The sequence below is a fragment of the Ictidomys tridecemlineatus genome, chromosome 11 (genome assembly GCF_052094955.1).
Source record: "Ictidomys tridecemlineatus isolate mIctTri1 chromosome 11, mIctTri1.hap1, whole genome shotgun sequence".
Lineage (NCBI taxonomy): Eukaryota > Metazoa > Chordata > Mammalia > Rodentia > Sciuridae > Ictidomys > Ictidomys tridecemlineatus.
This window is the reverse complement of record NC_135487.1, coordinates 61,444,750-61,460,685: the sequence shown is the minus strand read 5'-3', so window position 1 is coordinate 61,460,685 and position 15,936 is coordinate 61,444,750. Positions and strand designations below refer to the sequence as shown.

General features: G+C 38.9%; 2 protein-coding genes across 8 annotated transcripts in view; both read right to left on the bottom strand.

The window, feature by feature from the left end:
• Miga1 (mitoguardin 1) overlaps nt 1-15,936 on the bottom strand; it is a 574,792-nt gene that overhangs the window by 307,293 nt on the left and 251,563 nt on the right. The gene's annotated exons all lie outside the window — the stretch shown is intronic.
• Nucleotides 1-15,936, bottom strand: part of Ak5 (adenylate kinase 5) — a 235,993-nt gene that overhangs the window by 49,078 nt on the left and 170,979 nt on the right. For 6 of the 7 annotated variants that reach the window (XM_078026542.1, XM_078026541.1, XM_021730106.3 and 3 more), the window contains exons 9-10: nt 9,209-9,251; nt 6,093-6,137 (exon numbers count right to left, since the gene is read on the bottom strand). In XM_078026542.1, the coding sequence (XP_077882668.1) occupies nt 6,093-6,137; nt 9,209-9,251 (88 nt within the window). Of the gene's footprint in view, nt 1-1,671; nt 5,893-6,092; nt 6,138-9,208; nt 9,252-15,936 lie in introns of those variants that run through there. The other variant, XM_040288885.2, reaches the window with a different exon arrangement.

The following is a 15,936-nucleotide window of genomic DNA, read 5'->3' as shown; positions in this document are numbered from 1 at the left end:
TCAGTCCAGTGATTTCTGACTATGTGGACCGTCCAGTTTATAGTTCAGTCTCCATGTCGGGGCTGTTCCTTTGCCCTTCGTCCCGTCCTGTTGCTGTTGGCCCCCTGAGGTGCTCCCCTGCTTCCATCTAACCCAGCCTTGGGCTTCCTGTTGGTCCTTCTGCTACTTTCTTCTTCCACCTTCTGACAAAGGCACAGGCTTTTCTTCTTTTCAGACATGTCTGGTGCCACTGGGTACAGAGAAACTTTCAGAAGCATCCAGCCTCCAGGAGACAAGAGAAACAGGCTTTCTGAAGCTGCACCCCGTTCCCCATGATCCCTTCCTCACAGCTGTGCTTTCAATGGCACATGGGACTTTTCCCCTCTAAGATCCCCTAAATGCTAACCCTGGGTTTTGTTTTGTTTATTCTACTGAACGTCCCACCCCCTCCCAATTACCCCAGCTTGTAGTTCTCCCAGTGTGGCCTCCACACACGGGAGGTTCCTTATTCCCATTATAACACCAAGAAATGATTGGCTTTCTGTGAATGGTGCAGAAGCCATGATGGTGAAACTGGTGAATCCTTAGTGTCCAGTGTGCCAGCCATTGCATTCTTCACTACTCCGCACTTAGAGTGAAAGGAAAGAAGGAGGGACGTACGTTACCTAAGAACATCTTGATGAAGCAGTAAAAGAGATTAATTTTACTTTTCACTCTTAGGTGCATATCATTTAAAATATATTTTTTTTTGACAAAATGGGAAGTATGCACAAAGCTCCCAGCACAGCTAGGAATAATGATTTTCTCAGGGAAAGGCACTTGTGTGTAAGTTGCTCAACTAGTCACTTTCTTCACTGAATATCATTTCTACTTTTCGAAAGACCATTTAGCAGACAAACTATGGGTTTTCAGATTTGAGTATCTGGCAGACATTTCCTTGCCTGTAAATAAAACCTGTCTCTTCAAGAAAGACAACCGGCAGCATTTGTTACCAGTGTTAAACTATTTCTTTTTTTTTTTTTTTAAGTGTTTTAGGGGGACACCATGTCTTTATTTTACATTTATGTGGTGCTGAGGATCGAACCCAGGGCCTCATGCATGCTAGGTGAATGCTCTACCACTAAGCCACACTCCCAGCCCAGTGTTAAACTATTTCAAGCTTCAGATATACTACTTATTAACAAGTGATTTAATCTTGAAAAGTCAGAAAGGCACTGGCATTTTCTCCATATGGTGGATATAGGCAGACAGTAAGACAGTGTCAGAAGATGATTTGTACAGTGCCTGGCCTGCGTTCAGTACTCAATGATGGTTTCTCTTATAGACACACCTAGTCAAAGTTAATTTCATTGAATAAAAATTGAATTTAATTTTCTAAATATGTGAGTCAATTAAATAAAAAGTGTCCATGCTGAGCCCCAAGTAACTACTTCTAAAAAAATAATGATTAATAGGGCTGGGGTTATGGATCAGTGGTAGAGCGCTTGCCTAGCACGCATAAGGCACAGGGTTCAATCCTCAGCACCACATAAAAAATAAATAAAGAAAATGAAGGTATTGTGTCCATCTACAACTAAAGATATTTTTAAAAAATTAATCCATAATTTTTAAATTAATTAAAAATTAATCCATCAGGGCAATAATGAAATGACAACAGGGCTATAATGAAATAAATGACAGGTATTGTAATGCTGAGTTTTAGGTCAAAATTTTTATTTCTCCAGTTTTCTTCAGGAAAATAAGTAGGATCATTTGTTCAGTGGTTAACAATGCACAGAGTAACATAAAATATTTATCAGTATACCTCTCAAAGCTGACTACTTAAAAACAATTTTTCATAGCACCAATGCCAGCTTACAAAAAGCCATCTGTGTCCCTGACACACTGGAAGCTACGGCCATTGAATGATGTCTTGATCATTATGCCATTAACATCACAGCTCACCTGATTAGTCAGATGTGTGCTCCACATTATAGCACTTGTATCCGGGCTCTGGCTATGAATTAATGGGAATTCAGGTGATATCACATTTTGGGCATAGGCAGGCAATGAAAATGGAGAAGAGGAAAAGAATGATCGAGAGAAGGAAAGAAGGAGAGAAAGAAATGCAACAAAAAAGGTGGTGGAAAACTAGTCACCTGTTAGTGGGACACAATGAGGGTCTTTAGAGTGTATTTCTCCATTTTCCAAATAATTTTTATACTCTCATCAATGATTGAGGCCCAGCTTGAACACCAGAACAGGTTCTTGGATCTTGTGTGGAGGCAACCAAAGCTCAGAGAACTCTTTCAACCCTTGTGATCAATCTGGCATTACCCTCTGGGCGCTCTGTTCTTTGAAAGGTATTTTTCTAAACAGCTATTGAGCGGCTTTCTTCATGAACAAAAAGGGTGACATTCACACAACTCTCAGAGGCCACCTAGGCTCATGTGGCCTGTCCTTGTGGTGCAGATGGAACACTTGCCCTGAACATTTTCTCCTGTTGGATGGTGGCCCCTGCCATCAGCTCCCCACTTGGTAACTTTTGCCTTGCAAATGAGCCAGCTTAGGGTGAGAGTTGCTTGTCATCAGTGAGAGGGTAGCATTTCATGGAGCATCTGAGTAGGCTCACAATTAACCTGAAAACTGTCCTGCAAGAAACAGAGCCGCACAACCTGCCTGTCCGTTCCAGTCCAGGACTTTCAGTTGCTATTTTTGTTGTTATGGAAACGAACCGCACTGCTTCCTCAAGATTTCATTATTCCAACAAATATATATTTTTTCATAGTCATTATAAGTAGCCAGAAAGACTCAAGGGATGGAGGCGCCCAGAGGCTGGTGATTAGAGAAGACTTCTCAAGGAGCTAGAACTTAAACCTGAACTTGGGGCATGATGAGATAGGGGAGAAGACATTTCAAGTGCAAGGACTGACAAAAAAAGCAAGCTTGGGAGAGAGCAGGGATGCAGGTGGGGTTGGAGTTCAAGACTAACAAGAGGATGTGGTGGGAAATGGTAAGGACACACTGAGGCCCGTCAGGAGAGTCTTAAGTTGGTCTAAGGAATTTGGACCTTTCAGCAGACAAAAGGGCACTTTTGTCTTCTGCATGCCAAGAAAACTAATAAATAAAATAAATAGTTTAAGACACGGGGTGAGTGCTTTAAGAATATTAATTTTATCTGAAGAATAACAATGAGAATGTCAAGCTAGGCTCTGGCTAATACTACTGTGCTTCTTGTAGATGTCAAGACAATAATTTAAAAAAAGGAAAAATTCAGCCATCTTATATAGACAAAACCACATAAGTTCCATGGAAATCACCTGATTTTTGTTTATTAAAATTCACTGAAGTGAAATGTGATAAATATATTCAATGGAATATTACTCAGCTTTAAAGAAGAATGAAATTCTGGCATTTGTCAGTAAATGGATGGAGATGGAGAATATCATACTAAGTAAGCCAATCCCAAAAAATCAGAGGCCAAGTGTTTTCTCTAATATGTGGATGCTAATTCACAATAAGGAGGGGGGCACTAGGGAAATACAGCATTACCTTAGATTAGGTGAAGGGAAGTAATACAAGGGGAAGGAGGGGGAGGTGGGGACAGGAAAGATAGCAGAAAAAAACAGACATTATTACTTTATGTGTATATGTGACTGCATGACCAATATGATTCTGCAACACGTACACTCAGAAAAATGAGAAACTGTATCCCATCTATATATGATATATCAAGGTGCATAAATTCATTCTAACATCATGTATAATTAATTAAAAAAATAAAAAATTAATAATAAAAAAGAAAAAAATTTACTGAAATGGTTATGGGTGTGTCTATGACATCCTGAGAGTTTTTACAAGCTTCAAAGTGACTTGTGATAATGAAGCCACCAAAACCATTCTACCATCTGTCAAGGAAGAATTTGGAACCAAGGCCTTGATTTTTGGAGTGTAGAATGCATTTCCTTCATATCACAGAGGCTTTGTATCTTCTGCCTAAATAGTAGGCTCAGATCATTTTACCATAATAGTGACTGACCAATCAGTTGAAATACAGGAATGTTCAGTTAGATGCAAGAAAAACCTCTTCCTCAGAGCACAGCTTCTCAGTGTGGTCTGTGGATCTTTGAGTGTCTCAAGCTTTGTCTAATGTCAAAGATTTTATATTGTGCTGTTTGACTTTCTAAAGGACACAGGGCTTCAGAACAGGTAGGCCAAGGTCTTTAGTTATTCCTAGACAGATAGAAGTGACATTTGAAAATATATTTCAAAATCCAACTATAAATGATAAACAGTGGATAAATCTGAAATATTACTATTGGAGACAATAACAACAATACAATAGGCTGTATTATTGATAGAAGCTTTTTGGGACCACATTCTTGAAAGATTTCTCTATGATAATAAAGGATTCCTACTCTGAATGTCTACATATGGAGTTTCAAAGGTCTCTCCATAATTTAAATTTAAATTTCCTAATTTAGGTTTTTCTAACATAAAAGCGGCACAGAAAATATAATACATTGTATATTTGTCTGCAGCCAAGAAAATTGATAAATAAAATTTATGTGGAAAGAAAATTTTAGTAATCTATAAGCACAACTGAAATTACGATGAGTTCCTCCTCAGCAAGGGAAATAAGAAATATACTTTTACTTTCTGAAAAGAATACAAAGTAAGTGTGAAAAGAGTCCATCCAGTTTCCAAGGTTTAGATCACCTAGAGGCATGCAGATGAGAAATTGCACTAAGGCGGGTCTCAGGAATTTCCACTGCTTGAGATGTGCTCTTCTCTTGGACTAGAATTTCCCCTCTTGCCTCCCATGGGACCCTTCTCTGGTCCAGCCTCTCCTTCAAGTTCTTTTTTGGTGTATGTGGTGCTGGGGATTGAACCCAGGTGTCATGCGTGCTAGGCGAGTACTCTATGCCTGAGCTACATGCCTAGCCTCTGGTCCTTCCTTCTCCATTTAAACGTTGCCTCCTTAGGAAAGTCTTCTCAGGTCACCCTCTCTGAAGTCATCACCCACTTTTACTCCAAACGCTTTGCTCTGATTGTTCAATTTTAGCTTTTCATTTCTTTCCTAACACTTTTCAAGGTTTGTGATATATTAATTATTCTCTTCCTCTGGGATGGAAACTCCATGAATCCTGCTCACTGCTCAGATGGGTCCAGCGTTCAAGAAGTATTTGTCAAATGGTTGGATGTATGAGGCAGCTGTAGTTCAGGACAACAGCCACCATGACCCAGTGGTACAGCGGGGAACCCTGGAAAAGCTGTCCCCTCCTTCCTTCCACCAGTTGGTTGAATGACCTTGACCAAATCTCTTAGCTTCTCTGGTTCAGATTCCATGTCTGACAATGAGACAGATTTACTCAGATTTTCAAGTAGGCGTCCCGGAGTTAGTATGTAAGAATCAAAGTTTATCTGATTACATTTCTGTGGTGCTGACAGCTACTCTCTTCCCACTCATTGAAGAGGTGTGGATCTTTTCATTATTTCCGAATATAAATAGATATTTTTTTGAAAATGTACAGGCAGGTGTACTTTTAAAAATATACTTTTTAGGATTAGCAGAAAGAGCATAAGTTTTGGGAGGTGTTCTGACACTATCTGTGCTTTTCTTGGCTTTTTTTTTTTTGTTTGTTTCCTGGTGCTGAAAACCCAGGGTTTTGCACAGGCACTACCACTAAACTACACCCTAGCTCCACTTTAGATTGTCTTTAGCTGTGTAGAATACAGGCTGTGGCTATGGAAGTATATTTGCAGAGTGGTCACTGATGCATTTATTTTAAAAAGGAGAGGGTTGGTGTTCAAACAGAGAAGGTGTGTCTTAGACACTAACGTTCAGCATCCCCTTGTCCTTGTAATGACGTACTTTGTAATTGTAGAGCTAAACTCAGGGGTTTGATGTTTCTGAATCCTGCTTTTTCTATGCTGAAAAGACACAAGGCCAAAAGGAATATAAAACTGCATAAGTGCAAGCGATAGTCTGAAAACCTCCTAGGGGTTATTTTGACCAAAAAGCAAACATAACTTCTCAACAGTGATAAATGAATTGCCATTTTTTTTCTTTTTTTGCTACTAACTTGTTATTATTAGCAATTGTATTAGAAAATTTGAGGGTTATTACTCACCCATCATGAAAATAATTTTACATTTCCTCAAATCTTCTATGAAGCCTTAAAAATAAAAACAATATAAGTTAATTGCAAGAAGTACTACATTGGAACCCTGATTTCACTCATGTCATGTAAAATTCAAACCTTACAGAGTTTTGCTTGATTAGAAGCTCAAAGCTGAGTAGATGCCTTAATAGGTTGCTATTAATAGGCACTGATAACCATTTCAGCCTTATTCCCAGATCCAGGCAATATATTTTTATTTTCACATGCACTATTACTTTTAGGTGGTAAAACAGATGATATTAAATAGTATGAATCACAAAGCTAAATTTAAAACTTGCTTTTAAGTCTTTCTAAGTATCTCAGTTTGGTATTATTTCACATTATTTTCACATTGGATAATCTCCCTTTTAACAGAGAAGAATTAAAATATGGTATCAGAAGACAATATTAAAAAAACAAGTTTTATTTCACAGTAAATAATGCTATTTTCCACTTAAAGTGGTGATATAAAATTTCTTTTAAAATAAGTAATTAAAAACAGTGAGTCAGTTTACAAAAAAAATTAATAATACATGTATCGGTAGTGTAAAAATCAAAATGGTGGCAAGAATCCCACTGACTTCTAGAAGCATTTCCTTGATGTGCTTAGGCAGATCCAAGCCAGGTAAAATTCTACAGTGAAGTGGTGGGTGTTAACAATGGGGGCTGTGGTTAGGAAGAGCTAATATTTGGAGTCAGGTTTTTAGATGCATCTGAGGCTAGATTCTTCCCTGAGTCAGACAGATGTGAATGCTGATACAGTAACTGAAGATAGTTTTGAATAATTTATTATTCTTGCTAATTCTTAGGCTAAGGGAGATACTCTTCAAATTTGCAAGACAACTGAGTGGACATTAATGTATCATGATGTAGGATGAAAACTTGCTTGGAATTTTAAAGTGAACTAGAGTTCAGAGATGTTTGATGTTTTGTTTTTGGAGGTCCAGCCCTTGGATGTGCATTTCAGATCCTGGGCTGAGGTTCCTGGAGAAGCTGTCTAAGTAGCGAGGGTCCAGGACAGAAGGGCAGGACCTGATGGAGTCAGTCCTGAGCTGAGGTCCAAGTGGAGTTCTAGGCTCTTTCCTGGGTCCTGGGAGTGGCCGCTTTTGCCAGTCTTCAGGGTATGAGTTGACTAAAATGATGGATGGGTGTGAGTACTTGGAGAGGTTGTAGGTTTTTATTTTCTATCTTAGTGATAAAATGGCCATTTTCATTCTTAAAATGAATTGATAGGACTCTGGCTTACATTTTATATTTTATGCAGAGGATAACTACTTTTGAAAGATAGCTCGTTATTTTGACAGTTATAAACATTATTTTTTAGCAAAACTGAGATAGCACTTTTACATACATAATGCTACATATTTGCAGGACTCCACCATTAGCTGAGTGACAGTTCTGCCTCCTCCCACATATATAAAGATATGGTGTCCCTAACTTGTGGGATGAGGTGGTCATCTCATGCTTTCCCACCTGCCAGGTTACTTCTTGAAGTTGAGTAACTGTGAATCTATTTGCAGTCTAGGAAAATGATCATGGTTCTTGTGGGTCTTTTCTTTTTTTGTTTTTAAAAATATGATCATATCCTATTTCAGTTTTTAAAAAGTTAGTGTTTAGTTAATGATGGTACAACTCAAATAATGCAGTCATTACAAAGTAAGTTTTACAGTGTTTTTAATGACATGGAAACAGATTATGTTATGATATACGTACAAAGATTTGGAGATATCTGTATGTATACATGTGTTCTCAACTATGCAAAAATAGTTATGTAGACAATACACTGAAATGAAATACACTAGAATGACAGCCATGACTGTTTATAGGTCATAATGTTTTAGATAGCTCTTAGTTCCTTCCTTAAAAAAACTTTTCCACAGTGAGTGTATGTTAATTTTATAACCAGGAAGAAAGGAAACTTAATGAAGCAATCAGTCACCCCTATCCAGTTGAGACAGACTTGCTTATTTGCACTTAGCTAAGTGAAAGCTAAGCTATGGTTCCTGTTTATGTGCCTTTCTCCATGGATCACAATGATATCACTTGGTAACTGTGATTTTCACATATTGCTATTGCCATTATCATCAAATGACACTGTATCGGCCACCTCATGTTCATGGATCAATGTAGGGTTAGGACTGGGTTATTTAAAAAACCAAATCACTTATTTGCATGTGTTCACAGTCAAAACTATAATATTTCCATGAATTATAATGATAATTTTTCTTACAAAATGGAAATATTTTACCTAGAACAATCATGAACCTTTTTTTTTTTTTTTTTCTTTTTTCTTTTTTGCTCCCAGTACCGGGGATTGAACTCAGGGACACTTAAACACTGAGCTACATCCCCAGCCCTTTTTTCTTTTTAGTATTTTATTTAGAGACAGAGTCTCACTGAATTGCTTAAGGCCTTGCTAAATTGCTTTGAACTTGTGATCCTCCTGCTTCAGCCCCTGGAGCTGCTGGGATTACAGGCTTGTGCCACTGTGCCCTGCCCTTTTTTTTTTTTTTTTTAACAGTTCCCAATCCACATAGTTTTATCTGTTTTCAATTACATTTATAGCTAACTTGGGATGAATATTTTAGTTTTATGAGACTTTTGACATGATAAAAATCACAAAGCAGTATAATCTTGGTGTAGGTTGGGTTGGGTCCCAGTGGTACACTGCAGAATCGTAACCACTATCTAGGAAAGAGTTTAGTTTTGTGTTCCAAATAAGTTGAAGAATGCCAAATTAAAGTTAGACATCTGTCTTTACTGGGACCTGGGGGTGTCTTGTTATGCTATGACACATGTGAATCTTCCAATGGAGACTGAATGGTAAGTGTTTCCCAAGTATCTTTGACCAAAGCATCCTCTTTTCATTGAGCACCTTGGGAGCCATGTTCTCTGGGCATTTAGGAAATGCATCTCTTAGTAATGAATCCCTTTGGTTTATCACATGGGCCACGAAAAGCAAGATCCATATTTCCTGGCCAAGGGAAAAGTACACACTGTTGACATTTTACTAGCTATGAGTTGATGTTTAATTGTTCCAAGCTATTGAAGTGACCTCTTTGGTTTGATCAATAAAGAAAACTCACCTCCCATGGTGTCCTCTCCAAATACATTTAACTGGTCATCACCCTGTTTTTAAAAAAAATCACAATATTAGATGATACTACTAACAGTTACTATTTAAGCTCCTGATTAACAATAACATATGTAAACTTCCAAACAACTCCACGAGGTACAACATAGCAGAGACAAGAATCTGAGAATGCTAGAAGTTATGCTGCTGAAGGTCACACAGTGGTGAGGGACAGAGTTCAGATTTAAAACCGGACCATTTGTCCCCGTTCTCTTTGTACCTAATGCAATATCCAGTCTCATTTTCTTGGTGTATAAACTGTGGACAGAAATCTGACTTCAAAAAGACAAAAATCCTTCAGTGTCAGAAGATTTTATCCACATCAATGGATAGATGTGGTCACAGCTGTTTTATGAATAACTAACTCTACAGTTTAAAGCGAGGGTTGCCAAGAATTCTGGCAAAGGGCCAGATAGTAAAGCTTTGCAGTATTGTGGGCCACATGGTCTTTGTCACAACTATCTCATCACTGACCATACTCTGCCAATCTCTGAGCCAGAACATGAAACAAGGAAAGCTAGAGTGACCAGCTTTTGCTGATGCTTTAAATTTTTCATTTTATTTCTAACAAGATTCTCCATTTTCCTTACAGAGTAGTCCGAGGTGTTTGGGGAAAAAATTCAGAAAGTTTTCTCATTCCGACCTATGTCTTCATCTATTTTATTGTCCCACTTCCTCACCCCTTATAGATGGTTATGTACAGAAGTTTCTTTCTAGGTACACAAAAAAACATCTTCTGTATAGCCAGGGATATACTTGATATAAATATATGTATTCTGATGACTTCCATTTCTTCTGCAAAATAAGCATATTTTAATTACACCTGGATATGACATGATACTATCATATCATAATAGGATATATACTTCTGTAACATACTATTCTTCCCCCTTGCTTTTTCACAAATCAATGTGTTATTGACAACTGTCCATGTCAATATAGAATGTTCTCAGTAGAGAACGTTCTAGGTTACACAGCTTTCTATTTTATGATTGGTGCCATAGTCGTCACTGTTTTTTAATCAGCCCCTTTAACGATGGGCGATTGAATTGTTTTCAGTCTTTGACTACTTTTGGCAAAGTGGCCCAGTGAATAAAATCATACAAATGTCATTCCACACATTTACTCCTATAGAATAAATTCCAAGAGAGAGAGAGAGGACCCTGTAGTTACAGAATAAATGAATTTAAAATTTCTATAAGTTTTTGCCCAGCTGCTCTCCACCGAGGACATCCCCTTTTGCAGGGACAGCCTCTTGCTGTCACTTCATCCCAGCCTCTTGCCTCTAATTCACTTTGATGTGGGAGTCAGTTAAATGAGGTTGTCTGGTTGCACTAATGCTCCCTTGAGGTAAACTGCCATGAAAGCGCTTGGTTTAAAAGTCACAGAGCCTTGCCATCCTTTTTAGTATATATGCCTTCAGGGTAACTTTACTGCTTGTCTTCTTAGATTTGCCCGAGTTTCCCCAAGCTATTGCAGGTAGAGAAGAGCTTTTAATGATGCAGTCATTCAGGGACACAATTACATCAATTAATTCCCTTCCAGGAATAGAAAGAACATCATTACTCCTCGGTAAGCCTCCCCACCAGTTCCCTTGTTGAATTCACTGCTCTTCAAAGTGGGAGTGAAGGGATGATCTAATGGACCCTACCCTACCTGCTTTTCCCATCTCCCATCTTACAGCTGAGGAGACTGATGTTTAGAGAGATCTGTGAGAAGCCTGTGGCCATACCATCATGTTCTTGGTGAGGTCAGGGACGGAGTGAGAACCACACCTCTTACTGCCTTATTTGGCTGCTATAGATTTAGTCCCTTTAGCGTAGTTGCCATAGTGGATGTTGCTGGTGTCCCATTTCTCCCCTGGCCCCTGGCTGCAGCACCCTTCTCCTCCTGCTGCTAAAAGCTCACAAAAGAAAACACGTCGCAGGTTCAAATTTATAGTGTTTTTTTTTTTAAGCAAAATATTGACTTTTATAAATCCTTTGTTTGACTTTCTGATTTGTAATTTACATTGTACTTTCATTATTATGTTGGAATTTGGGTGTTTATTTATCCCGACTATTTTTATAATAGATAGTATGGATTATGCTAGAAAAAAAATATGAGTAATTTGAATACATTTATTATTAATAATAATAATAATAAAGCTCACAAAAATATGGCCCTTGCCTCAAGTTGGGATGACTCCATGGTGCAGTCTGTGCCCCGGGGATCCCTGTGGGAAGGTGCCAGGAACACCTCTTTGCCTAGCTTGTACCCTGCCCAATCCTGCTTCTCCGTCCCCTCTTCTGAGAGCACAAACTAACAGCTCACTTGCACAAAAATGTCTGTCCCAGGCACTGCTTCTGGGGAAGAGGACCTACCCCAGGGACCTATTTAAAGCAATTAATATGTGTGTCTAAGATGCAGCTGCACAGTAAGAGGCTCAATCATATTGGCTAGAAAAAGATTATTTAATCAGAATCTGTCTGTTGCTTGTCAAACAACTGTTGAATACATCCAGGTAATGTTAAGAGGAGAACACTGAGTTCTCTCCTTCACTTTTTAATATAATTGTTAGATTATCAGATTACACCCATCGCACAGGCTAAGCTATATCTGATTTTTCTTGTACATGTTATCTTATCTTGGGAGTTTGACCAAGGTTAAGCTGAATTCATTAAAGCAAGTTACCATAATATAAAGGGTTTATCTGGCTTCTGGAGGCTGACCTGTTTTTAATCCAAATCTCTTATTCACAGCCTTCTACTCTAGTTGCCCACATTCTTTGAATGAAACACAGCTTTATTTCCATTAATTCATTGATAATTAATAGGTTTCTAGGGCATAAATGTAACTGTCATTACTTCTTAGGAATGTGGTACCCTGACATGAAAGCCCAGGTGAGTGGGGTATTTGACTGGAGGGAATTATTTTCCAGTGACTCTTATTCACCGCATGATTGCAGTGTGACTCTTTCGCAAATAAAATCAACTGGGCATTGTAAACACACACACACACACACACACACACACACATTATCTGCATATAAAAGAGAGGTGAATGGCAAACCCTTCTGATTTTGGTATAAAAGTGCCAAACTGCCCGTAGAAACACTTCATCTTGGGTTTTTAAAATTTTATTTTAATGCTAGGTGTATTATGCATGAAAGGCATTAATTTTGAATGTTAATTGATTTCAGAATGTCAGCTGGATATGGAGGAAAGGAATACCCTTATTCAGGACACATCCAGTAAGATGCTTGTGCCCAGTTGCTTTAGCGCTTCATCTTCAGTGAGGTGTAACTTCAGGAATCACAATGCTTGGGCCACCGATTTCCACTGAGAGCCGTGAGTGCTCCTCTGTGCAATGGCCTCTTCCTAGGCAAATGCTCCGTTTAGCCTTTTTCACTTAAGGTCTTTGGTCACGGTAAGGCGGCCTTATAGATTTAGGCTTTGTGGGTACAATGAGACAAAGTTGACTCTCCTAGTTCAGAGCATCGTGGAGTGGGATACTAACTGGTAGAATATAAATATAGGCACAGATTCTATGTAAGTGCCATTTTGGGCTCCTAGGTATGGAGCCAGTACACAGGCTGCAATGATGCCTTCAATACCAGCCCAGGTGGGTCAAGCTGCAGCTAAAGTGTCAAAGCAGTTCAGCTGGCTGCATATTTTCGCTGCTGTTGATTGGGTCACATGTTGTTTACTTGTGGGGGAAGAGATTTAGAAACTGATTGAAAGGGTACATTCAGAACCTTGAGGTTGGATTAGTGGCTTTATGAGGGAAACTGTGGATTTGGACCTCAGATTTTGATCCTATCCCTGATTCTATAGTTACCCAGAGCCACAAGGAAAGCAAAAGAAATCCCCATTCAACTTGACTTTCTTGTGTGGATGTGCAGGCAAGAAACTATTTCTACAAAGCTGGATTCTAGTTATGATCTGTAGGAAGAGCAGGTAATTGGTGTATATTTGTTTTCCTGAGGGATCAGAGTGCCTATCACCTCTATCTGAAGATATGGAAGTCTGGTGGTCACTAGCAGTGCCTGGAATTATTGAATTTTATGTGAAGGAGGACAAAAGAGAACTACTTAGAAACAGATAAGTTCACCAATTTTAAGAAAACTGTAACTGAGGAGAAAGCGCAATAGACCCTCTAGCTTCACTTGCTCTTAGTTGACTTAAAAATCACTCATATTGAAGGTCTCACAGCTGGTAATACATATTCATCTCCTGGCTGTAGGTAATACCTTGGATGTGTGGGTAATGATGATAACAGTTGTCTAGGTTACTATTCAGAGACCTAACGGCCACGTTTGCCCTAAAACTGACTCTTCACTTGGCCCTGATAGGTGACTGGAATGGGATAAAAGGCTTGCCATCTCTGTCTTCATATTGTGTCTCCTTTGCTACCTTAACCTTTGGGTCAGATTCTGCTTGGCTTTGCATGGAGACATGTTGATTATATGGAAAATGGTTTGTCCTAACTGTAAAACAGGGTTGATTTGACCTAGACTTGCTTATCCTCTATCCTCCCCCTTCAAGGAAAAGACACTTACTAGTCACCAGGCATAGAGACACCAGGCCATGGAAAGAGCAAAAAGAGGCGACAGCTGTGGTCCTGGAAGAGTTTTGCCTATTCCCAGAAAAGACGTGAATTTTCTTCCCTCTATTAGCCTCTTTCTCCCTCATCTTATCCCCCTATCCTGTATCTATTGGTAACTCCTTAAGCTCCTTGAAATGGAGAGGTTGCTTTGGGAGCATGGGTTCCCCCTTCTCTGTTCCTTGGACACAGAATAAAATCTTTCTCCCTAACACTCTTCTCTCCGACATTGATTTTTCTGTGGGACAAACTTGTGAACCTGGGTTTGGTAGTGAACTGTTTATCGAGCTGCTTTGATTACAACGTAGTGGGTGCTTCTCATTAAAGGACCAATGTCACATGGCATTGCCCCAAGCAGATTACATCGTAATAAGAAGCTGACATTCAAATAGGGCTTTACATTCCTGAAAAGGTGTTTGTGGATGTGATCTCACTTGATCCTCACTGCAGCCCTGTGGAGGGGGAATGAGGGTGACTGGAGTTGTAAGAAGCCACTGGATGGGATGTGCTTGCTCATCCAATGTCCCAGGAGGGGGCAGAGTTTAATTCTCATTCTGATATTAATCATTACAGTCTCTGCAGAGTCTTTTACTTAATGCGTTCAGAGGTGGGGATCATGTATTTACATATACCTGCTGTCCTTCCTTATTTAGATAGCTTTGATTTTTAAAAATGCTTTCAGGGAATCACAGAATCAAAGCTCCCCTAGGAAGGAGAAGGAAATAGTAAGTTATTTGGGGGCTGTCTTTCCTGTTCAGAGTACCTTGTTGGTATTAGCCAGTGTTTGTATTTCGCAGGCCTCAAATGGCATTACGAGAAAGAGGCTTACTTGACAACAAAATCTTACAACTAAGATTAATTTCTTGCCCTAAAATTCACAAATGCTGCAAAATCAAACTAAAACAAAAGCAACATAAAAAAGACTGCTTTTTCCTTCTGATACCCACTAATCTTTTGTTTTTCAAAAGGAAAAACAAAACACAAATAAAACAAAAACATAAAAAAAGGGATTTCAAACATATTCCTAGTTTTTGAGACAATGTCTTTTCTTACTTCAACTAGCACCAAGCAAATAGCACAAATTCTAAAAAATCACGAACCACAAAATGCTAGCATATGATTTTCCTAGATTTCCATTTAGATTGGTCTAGCGACTTGTCTTTGGTTAGAAGTAACAGCAGGGTGGTGTAACCCATGGTGGGACACAGAATGTTCAGTAGCTCTTGTAAGGGTCCATTTCATCGAGGAGCAGAATCCCGACAAAATCATACTGAAGACAAACCAAAACAAAAGGACACCGAGCTATTTCCCTATTTTGCAAACTGAAATTGAATTTTTTGGATTCTTTCCACTATGCCTGTTTTAAAAAAAAAAAAAAAAAACCACTGAAACACCTCACACATAAACAGTTTTAGGAATGATGGCTGGAACTGTTACTTAGATGGTATTGAGAGTGATTTTAACATGCATGTGATCTCAGGAAACCCTAGGAGGTAGGCAGGTTTGATATTCTCCGTGTTTCAGACAAGTAAGCTGTGTTGCAGAGGATGACATGGGGCTTACACAGGAGGCCAGGGGTTGGTTAGTTTCCTGAGTGGCAGGCCTGCATTCTGCCTTTCCCCCGTGAATTGAGATGACAGGTGGTTGTGTGAAGCTCCCAAGGCAAAGGATCATAAACACTCATGGTGTCATCTACATAGACATAAAAGGGGGGGGGTGTTCATTTGCTAATAGAGAAAGAGAAATCAAAGTCATGTCATACTTATCAGATGATTTGAGAATGAAATTTTTTTACTGGTTAGCAGTGAAGGAGGTTTTTTGAAGTTCCTTGATCTTCAGCAGGAAGAGTATTGAAAAATTAAAAACACAACTCCATTTTTATCAGAAGGGAGAAGGAAACCTTTCTTGAAAAATGTTTTGAGGGTTTTTATAGTTCTTTTCAAAGCATGTTTTCATTTAAAGTAATGGGAAATCTGAAAAAAAAAAAGAATGGGAAGTGGTATGTAATTTAGTTACACCCAAGAATTTATTCTGCAGCAAGTCCCATTTCTCATTCACTGAAGTATACACAATTAGAGGTCTGCTTGCTGTGGAAGT